This window comes from Nanorana parkeri, unplaced genomic scaffold (assembly GCF_000935625.1).
Source record: "Nanorana parkeri isolate BGI_ZX_2015 unplaced genomic scaffold, ASM93562v1 scaffold465, whole genome shotgun sequence".
Taxonomy (NCBI): domain Eukaryota; kingdom Metazoa; phylum Chordata; class Amphibia; order Anura; family Dicroglossidae; genus Nanorana; species Nanorana parkeri.
This window is the reverse complement of record NW_017306733.1, coordinates 73,702-83,567: the sequence shown is the minus strand read 5'-3', so window position 1 is coordinate 83,567 and position 9,866 is coordinate 73,702. Positions and strand designations below refer to the sequence as shown.

Sequence of the window (9,866 nt, the reverse complement as noted above, 5' to 3'; positions counted from 1 at the left end):
TTTCCTTCTGGGTGCTTCACCCCAAAAATACACACCCCCTTTTCCTTCTGGGTGCTTCACCCCAAAAAGACACACCCCCTTTTCCTTCTGGGTGCTTCACCCCAAAAAGACACACCCCCTTTTCCTTCTGGGTGCTTCACCCCAAAAAGACACACCCCCCCTTTTCTGAGCCAGCAGTTATTTGGATCCATGAAACACTTCATTGCCCTCACGTAAGATACAATGTAACCTTGTTTTACAAATCCTCTTCACACAGCAGCAACTCTAACCAGGAGGAGGCAAACTCCGGCCCTCCAGCTGTTGTGGAACTACAACTCCCATGAGGCATTGCAGGACTGACCGCCACAGGCATGACTCCCAGAGGCAGATGCATTATGGGATTTGTAGTTTCACCACAGCTGGGGGGGGGGGATTGCACCCAAGCTCTAGAAAGATTAGAAAAAGTAACAAAGTAAAATATAATCAAATAAATAATAACATTCTAAACATTAAGGGAAATAGCCGGGAGTGACATCTCAGGGGGGAGCGGGGTCTATTCCTCAGTCTATTAGTTTGTGTGAATGAGAGGAGAGACAGCCAGGAGAGAGAGAGAGGAGAGACATCCAGGAGAGACAGCCAGGAGAGAGAGAGGAGAGACAGCCCGGAGAGAGAGAGGAGAGACAGCCAGGAGAGAGAACCAGGGGAGAGCAAGAGGAGAGACAGCCAGGAGAGCGAGAGGAGAGACAGCCAGGGGAGAGAGCGAGGAGAGACAGCCAGGGGAGAGAGCGAGGAGAGACAGCCAGGAGAGTGAGAGGAGAGACAGCCAGGAGAGAGAACCAGGGGAGAGAGAGAGGAGAGAGCCAGGAGAGCGAGAGGAGAGACAGCCAGGGGAGAGAGCGAGGAGAGACAGCCAGGAGAGCGAGAGGAGAGACAGCCAGGAGAGCGAGAGGATAGAGAGAGAGGAGAGAGAGAGAGAGGAGAGACAGCCAGGAGAGACAGCCAGGGGAGGGAAGGGTGGCATCTTTTTCCTAAACTTTACATAATGAGCCGGTGTTTCCCAAAAATAAATTCTGGACTCTCCCAGACCTGACCCGTCTTCACACCTCAGCAGGAGATTTGCGGGTCCCCGTTTGGCGGTTTGGCCTCATCTGCACATTCCTGGAGCCGCTCCGAGCGGGTTCCGATCTCTGGTATTTCAGAGTTTCCCGTGTCACCGTGTGAATGGCGGTTTTGTCAGCCGTAGAACCTGTGTGGGCGTCAGGCCGGACGTTGGCCCTTTAAATGCCGCCTTTGTAACAGGGCCGGGGCAGCTTCCTGTAGGACAAAAACCTGAATTCTGACCGCTGGAACTCTCCTACCCTCCAACACAGACCCTCACATCCTTCAATCTGATTTCTGCCCTCCACGTCCTCTGGAGGTTCCTTTAACCCTGAGGTTCATCTATTGGGGGGGGGGCAATCAGAATGTGTCTCCGGTCTAATTAATTTGCAGGATATTGGTCTACAATAAGAAGCTCCTAGAAATACAGTCAAATTCTATTCTTTGTACATAGCATGCAGTCCCTGTACAGCAGAGCTCAGACTGGGGGAGAGCAAAGCAGCACAAGGAGCCAATCAGTTAATGTGCTGACAAGACGCATGTTGATAGCAGGATAGAGCAGGGTGGCAGTGAGATGAGCTTCTCCTTCCATCGTCCAATCACAGGGAAGGGAGCTGGATTTATATCCTTTGTGGCTGTTGAGGAATAGATTTCAGTGGCCGGAGTTCCGCTTTAAGAACCGATGTGACTTTTTTTCCCCCTCTGCGTTCCGCCTGCGAACATCTTCTTCCATTTTGCGGGCAGGAAGACTCTCCGCCGGTGTCATGCGTCCTCTGCGGTCTGTCACATGACGTCGCTCAGGAATGCCAAACCGCCCAATTATATCCAATACAGAGCGAGGAATAATTCCGTCTCCTCCAATTTGCTTCCCGCGTATTGCGCAATCTATCACCAGCCGCTGCTGCTGTCCAACGTCCCTGTGGGACTACAAGTCCCATTTATCCTCATACCAGTCACAGTTCAAATGAGTTCAAGTTAAAGTGGACCTGTCATGTTATATATATTCCCATGTGGAGTGCAGCATACTCAGTAATGTGTCATGTGACCCTTTCAGGTATCTATTACCTCTCACAGAGATCACATGACTCCCCCTGACAATGCCCCCATCTGCTTTTCTCTCCAGAAGGATGGCACCATCTTTTTTCCTGGCCTCCTTCTCCTCCTGCCTGCAGCAGACTGATCACTGGGGGAGAGGAGACTGAGGAAATGCTTTCTCCTGCCTGCAGCAGACTGATCACTGGGGGAGGGGAGACTGAGGAAATGCTTCCTCATGCCTGCAGCAGACTGATGACACCATCTCAGCCTAGGCCAAGTCACTGACTTGAGAACGAGGTCGGCTCTTTAACGATGGAACTTTTCTGAACAATGATCCTCTTCCTGTATAATGTGACATGGCCGGGATTTATTCATGCAGACTCGTGAGGTTCCTGGCAGGTCCGGCGCAGGCTCTCTCCCCCTATCACCGTGGGAAGGGCCTTTATTTACCACCTTGTCTTGAATTGTATTGTGATTGGGCGAAAAAAATTTTCTGCCCCGGGCGCCCATAACTCTGGTTACGCCACTGATTGTAATGTCTTCCTTATATTGTACAGCGCTGCGCAAACTGTTGGCGCCATATAAAGCCTGTACAATAATAATAATCACCACCAGGTGGCGCCTGTGTCCAACGTCTGCTCCTCGGTACGCTCAGCATGCAGAGTAATCTCAGGTTGTCCTGATAGGAATGTTTGGACAATCTTCTGACACGGCCGGACTTATAGAAACAGCTCGCACCTCCCATCATGCCGCGCCCGCTTCTCTCCTATTCTTTAAAGAATTGTTCTTAACCTTATGCGTTGCCATCTGATTGACGCCTGCCAGCGGCCATCTTGGTAATGGATACTGGCAGAGAGAGGAGGGGACGTTCACCCGGCGGGATGAGGTATGCCACCGGGTCCCCTCCTCTCTGTCGGGCTCTCGGTCCGTGACCGTGTGCCCGACTTTTTAAACGGGGTGACACCAAAATGACTGCCAGTCATTCTGGTGTCACCCCTACAATGGATGTAACCCCAGGTGCGGGCTGCACCCCCTGAACCCCTCCTTGTGATGCCACTGGTAAGGACTTACCTTAAATGAAGCCTCTTGATCCGATTCATCATCTTCATCTCTCCTGTAGTTTTCAGCCATCCCTCCAGCGCTGACTCCTCTCTCTTCCTGTCTCTTCCTGGCACTTCCTGTCCCACGGAGTCTGTGCGGGTGCACGCTGCCTCCATCGACTTACCTTGTGTCTCTCCTCGTCTCCCGGCCGAACATCTGAACTGATCGTGGCAGATTGGGGATAACCTGATGTAAGTGGACAAATTTCTGCATACATCTGACTCCCCACGGTGACAGTTCAACATTGTGTACAGTGACAGTTCAGCATGCACAGTGACAATTCAGCATGCCCAGTGACAGTTCAGCAGTGTGTGCAGTGACAGTTCAGCATGCACAGTGACAGATCAGCAGTGTTTACAGTGACAGTTCAACATGCACAGTGACAGTTCAGCAGTGTTTACAGTGACAGTTCAGCATGCACAGTGACAGTTCAGCATGCACAGTGATAGTTCAGCAGTGTGTGTATGCAGTGACAGTTCAGCATGCACAGTGACAGATCAGCAGTGTTTACAGTGACAGTTCAACATGCACAGTGACAGTTCAGCAGTGTTTACAGTGACAGTTCAGCATGCACAGTGACAGTTCAGCATGCACAGTGATAGTTCAGCAGTGTGTGTATGCAGTGACAGTTCAGCATGCACAGTGACAGATCAGCAGTGTTTACAGTGACAGTTCAACATGCACAGTGACAGTTCAGCAGTGTTTACAGTGACAGTTCAGCATGCACAGTGACAGTTCAGCATGCACAGTGACAGATCAGCAGTGTTTACAGTGACAGTTCAACATGCACAGTGACAGTTCAGCAGTGTTTACAGTGACAGTTCAGCATGCACAGTGACAGTTCAGCATGCACAGTGATAGTTCAGCAGTGTGTGTATGCAGTGACAGTTCAGCATGCACAGTGACAGATCAGCGCTGTGTACAGTGACAGATCAGCAGTGTACAGTGACAGATCAGCAGAGTGTACAGTGACAGATCAGCAGTGTGTACAGTGACAGATCAGCAGTGTACAGTGACAGATCAGCAGTGTACAGTGACAGATCAGCAGTGTGTACAGTGACAGATCAGCAGTGTATACAGTGACAGATCAGCAGTGTACAGTGACAGATCAGCAGTGTACAGTGACAGATCAGCAGTGTGTACAGTGACAGATCAGCAGTGTACAGTGACAGATCAGCAGTGTGTACAGTGACAGATCAGCAGTGTGTACAGTGACAGTTCAGCATGCACAGTGACAGATCAGCAGTGTGTACAGTGACAGATCAGCAGTGTACAGTGACAGATCAGCAGCATGTACAGTGACAGATCAGCAGTGTGTACAGTGACAGATCAGCAGTGTACAGTGACAGATCAGCAGAGTGTACAGTGACAGATCAGCAGTGTACAGTGACAGATCAGCAGTGTGTACAGTGACAGATCAGCAGTGTACAGTGACAGATCAGCCATGTACAGTGACAGATCAGCAGTGTGTACAGTGACAGATCAGCAGTGTACAGTGACAGATCAGCAGTGTGTACAGTGACAGATCAGCAGTGTGTACAGTGACAGATCAGCAGTGTGTACAGTGACAGATCAGCAGTGTGTACAGTGACAGATCAGCAGTGTACAGTGACAGATCAGCAGTGTACAGTGACAGATCAGCAGTGTGTACAGTGACAGATCAGCTGTGTACAGTGACAGATCAGCAGTGTGTACAGTGACAGATCAGCAGTGTGTACAGTGACAGATCAGCAGTGTGTACAGTGACAGATCAGCAGTGTACAGTGACAGATCAGCAGTGTACAGTGACAGATCAGCAGTGTGTACAGTGACAGATCAGCAGTGTACAGTGACAGATCAGCAGTGTGTACAGTGACAGATCAGCAGTGTACAGTGACAGATCAGCCATGTACAGTGACAGATCAGCAGTGTGTACAGTGACAGATCAGCAGTGTACAGTGACAGATCAGCAGTGTGTACAGTGACAGATCAGCAGTGTGTGCAGTGACAGTTCAGCATGCACAGTGACAGATCAGCAGTGTGTACAGTGACAGATCAGCAGTGTACAGTGACAGATCAGCAGTGTGTACAGTGACAGATCAGCAGTGTACAGTGACAGATCAGCAGTGTGTACAGTGACAGATCAGCAGTGTACAGTGACAGATCAGCAGTGTACAGTGACAGATCAGCAGTGTGTACAGTGACAGATCAGCAGTGTACAGTGACAGATCAGCAGTGTGTACAGTGACAGATCAGCAGTGTACAGTGACAGATCAGCAGTGTGTACAGTGACAGATCAGCAGTGTACAGTGACAGATCAGCAGTGTACAGTGACAGATCAGCAGTGTGTACAGTGACAGATCAGCAGTGTACAGTGACAGATCAGCAGTGTACAGTGACAGATCAGCAGTGTGTACAGTGACAGATCAGCAGTGTACAGTGACAGATCAGCAGTGTGTACAGTGACAGATCAGCAGTGTACAGTGACAGATCAGCAGTGTACAGTGACAGATCAGCACAGTGTACAGTGACAGATCAGCAGTGTACAGTGACAGATCAGCAGTGTGTACAGTGACAGATCAGCAGTGTACAGTGACAGATCAGCACAGTGTACAGTGACAGATCAGCAGTGTACAGTGACAGATCAGCAGTGTACAGTGACAGATCAGCAGTGTGTACAGTGACAGATCAGCAGTGTACAGTGACAGATCAGCAGTGTGTACAGTGACAGATCAGCAGTGTGTACAGTGACAGTTCAGCAGTGTACAGTGACAGATCAGCAGTGTGTACAGTGACAGTTCAGCAGTGTACAGTGACAGATCAGCAGTGTGTACAGTGACAGTTCAGCATGCAGAGTGGCAGTTCAGAAGTCTGGTTCGGTTGCACCTGCCGCTTGCAGTAGCGGTCGGTGCAATGATCAGTAGCTGCCACCAGGCGGCGCCCTCCCCCCATCTCCTCATTGTTACATCACTATTATCATGTATGTGTGACGTGTGCGGGGCCGGGGATAAAACGTGTGAGAGGCGAGGAGGATGGCACAGAGCTGAGAGAGCCGACACCGGGCACCGCGCACACCGCCTGCCGGAGGACAGGACAGCACAGCACAGAGGGAGCAGAGGAAGGGCAGGGGGCAGTACAGGGGGAGCAGAGGGCAATACAGGGGGAGCAGAAGGCAGTGCAGGCGGGAAGAAGGCAGAAGAGAAGCAGAGGGTAGCGAAGCATAGCGGAAGGTGGCAGAGGAGGAGGGTAGGCAATGTGCCGGTGACAGTCAGTGGCGAGGAACACGTGGAGGCAGCATTAGGGACAGGCGGGCACCGCACCCATTGAAGGACATCACAGGGGAGAACCCAGATACCCCTATCGGGGTCATCCAGCACCCTCTGAGGGCATTGCTCCGGCTGGACACAGGAGGGCTCGGTCCGGAGCGCTTTCAGCACCAGGACAGCGCAGCGTCCAGGAGGGGGTGGGTGTCACGTGCTCGCGGCTGGGAAGAGGTGACAGTTGCTCCGCGAGGGCGGTCCAGGTGGGTCAGGTACCCGGTCCAGGTGCGCGATGTCGGTGGTGAAGCGGAGGCAGTCGGTAGTGACAGTTCAGCAGTGTACAGTGACAGATCAGCAGTGTGTACAGTGACAGTTCAGCAGTGTACAGTGACAGATCAGCAGTGTGTACAGTGACAGTTCAGCATGCAGAGTGGCAGTTCAGAAGTCTGGTTCGGTTGCACCTGCCGCTTGCAGTAGCGGTCGGTGCAATGATCAGTAGCTGCCACCAGGCGGCGCCCTCCCCCCATCTCCTCATTGTTACATCACTATTATCATGTATGTGTGACGTGTGCGGGGCCGGGGATAAAACGTGTGAGAGGCGAGGAGGATGGCACAGAGCTGAGAGAGCCGACACCGGGCACCGCGCACACCGCCTGCCGGAGGACAGGACAGCACAGCACAGAGGGAGCAGAGGAAGGGCAGGGGGCAGTACAGGGGGAGCAGAGGGCAATACAGGGGGAGCAGAAGGCAGTGCAGGCGGGAAGAAGGCAGAAGAGAAGCAGAGGGTAGCGAAGCATAGCGGAAGGTGGCAGAGGAGGAGGGTAGGCAATGTGCCGGTGACAGTCAGTGGCGAGGAACACGTGGAGGCAGCATTAGGGACAGGCGGGCACCGCACCCATTGAAGGACATCACAGGGGAGAACCCAGATACCCCTATCGGGGTCATCCAGCACCCTCTGAGGGCATTGCTCCGGCTGGACACAGGAGGGCTCGGTCCGGAGCGCTTTCAGCACCAGGACAGCGCAGCGTCCAGGAGGGGGTGGGTGTCACGTGCTCGCGGCTGGGAAGAGGTGACAGTTGCTCCGCGAGGGCGGTCCAGGTGGGTCAGGTACCCGGTCCAGGTGCGCGATGTCGGTGGTGAAGCGGAGGCAGTCGGGGTCCCCGGCCGAGGAGGAGGAGGCCGGGGAGAAGATGCTGAAGGAGAACGGCGCCGTCCCGGAGGCGGTGGGGTTGCAGCGCAACATCACCCTGGTCAACGGCGTGGCCATCATTGTCGGGACCATCATCGGCTCCGGGATCTTCGTCACCCCCACCGGGGTCCTACGGGAGGCCGGCTCCCCCGGGCTCTCGCTCATAGTCTGGGCCGTGTGCGGTCTGTTCTCCATCGTGGGCGCCCTGTGCTATGCCGAGCTGGGCACGACCATCTCCAAGTCCGGGGGGGACTACGCGTATGTGCTGGAGGTGTACGGGGCCCTGCCGGCCTTCCTCAAACTCTGGGTGGAACTGCTGATCATCCGACCCTCGTCCCAGTACATCGTGGCCCTGGTCTTCGCCACCTACCTGCTGAAGCCAGTCTTCCCCAGCTGCCCGGTGCCCGACGACGCCGCCAAGCTGGTGGCCTGCATGTGTGTATGTGAGTACCAACCCCCTCCCCCAATACACCTGTACTGTCTATGAGTACCATCCCCCACCCCCAATACACCTGTACTGTCTGTGTGTCTATGAGTACCAACCTCCACCCCAATACACCTGTACTGTCTATGAGTACCAACCTCCACCCCAATACACCTGTACTGTCTATGAGTACCAACCTCCACCCCAATACACCTGTACTGTCTGTGTGTCTATGAGTACCAACCTCCACCCCAATACACCTGTACTGTCTATGTGTCTATGAGTACCAACTTCCTCCCCAATACACCTCTACTGTCTATGAGTACCAACCTGCTCCCCCAATACACCTGTACTGTCTATGAGTACCAACCTCCACCCCCAATGCACCTGTACTGTCTATGAGTACCAACCTCCTCCCCAATACACCTGTACTGTCTGTGTGTCTATGAGTACCCTCCATATAATATACTCCCCTGGTACCCAACCTGCAGCCCTGCCACCTACTGTACTATGTCTGTACTATGTCTGCAGTCTCTGACCATCGCCTGTACTATGTCTGCAGTCTCTGACCATCTCCTGTACCATGTCTGCAGTCTCTGACCATCTCCTGTACTATGTCTGCAGTCTCTGACCACCTCCTGTACTATGTCTGCAGTCTCTGACCGTCTCCTGTACTATGTCTGCAGTCTCTGACCACCTCCTGTACTATGTCTGCAGTCTCTGACCACCTCCTGTACTATGTCTGCAGTCTATTGTCCATCATCCCTCTGTATACCATCTGTGTGTCTGTGAGCAATGTCTCTGTATATATATATATATATATACTGTATACACACACGCACAGTGCTGTTGGCTCTCCTCCCTGTGTCCGTTACCTGATAGTGTTCGCTGAGGAGTACCATCCCCCCCTCCCCTGGGTTCTCCGAGTGTCACCTGTACTATTGATACCCTGTGTGGGCACCGTGCCCGGCATGGCCTCTGCACACTCGGCCCCTCGCTGTCGCCTCTCATTTAGGTAAACTGCTCAGGAAAATGAACCTCTCATGATGTAAATATCCGTTCTGACGGGTTTTAAAGTCCAAGTATTTCGGCTGCTGTCATCTTCATCCCTCGGCTTCTGTACTCGGGGAATCACTGACTCAGAACAAACATGAAGTTACTAAAGTTTGTGCTTTGAGCCGGTCTCAGCTGTCACTGTACAGTACTCTATGACTTGGAGGTCTGAGCTGTCACTGTACAGTACTCTATGACTGGGAGGTCTGAGTTGTCACTGTACAGTACTCTGTGACTGGGAGGTCTGAGCTGTCACTGTACAGTACTCTATGACTGGGAGGTCTCAGCTGTCAATGTACAATACTCTATGACTGGGAGGTCTGAGCTGTCACTGTACAATACTCTATGACTGGGAGGTCTGCGCTGTCACTGTACAGTACTCTATGACTGATGGGTCTCAGCTGTCACTGTACAGTACTCTATGACTGGGAGGTCTCGGCTGTCACTGTACAATACTCTATGACTGGGAGGTCTGAGCTGTCAATGTACAGTACTCTATGACTGGGAGGTCTGAGCTGTCAATGTACAGTACTCTATGACTGGGAGGTCTCACCTATCACTGTACAGTACTCTATGATTGGGAGGTCTGAGCTGGGTCATGTGTTTGCTGTGATCAGTGTACATGTGATATACATTTTATATTTATAACACTCTGTTGTATACAATGTTTCCTCCCGGCGCGCAGACACGTGGAGTGATGTGCGGAGTGATTGTAGAAGTTCCATCACACAGACCCTCCCCCCCTCCC

At 52.5% G+C, this 9,866-nt stretch overlaps 1 protein-coding gene across 1 annotated transcript in view; it reads left to right on the top strand.

Moving 5' to 3' along the window:
- The first annotated feature begins 7,573 nt into the window (after positions 1-7,573).
- Positions 7,574-9,866, top strand: part of SLC7A5 (solute carrier family 7 member 5) — a 43,732-nt gene continuing 41,439 nt past the window's right edge. The window contains exon 1 of the mRNA XM_018560557.1: positions 7,574-8,084. Coding sequence (XP_018416059.1) covers positions 7,580-8,084 — 505 coding nt within the window. The 5' untranslated portion in view covers positions 7,574-7,579. The remainder of the gene's footprint in view (positions 8,085-9,866) is intronic.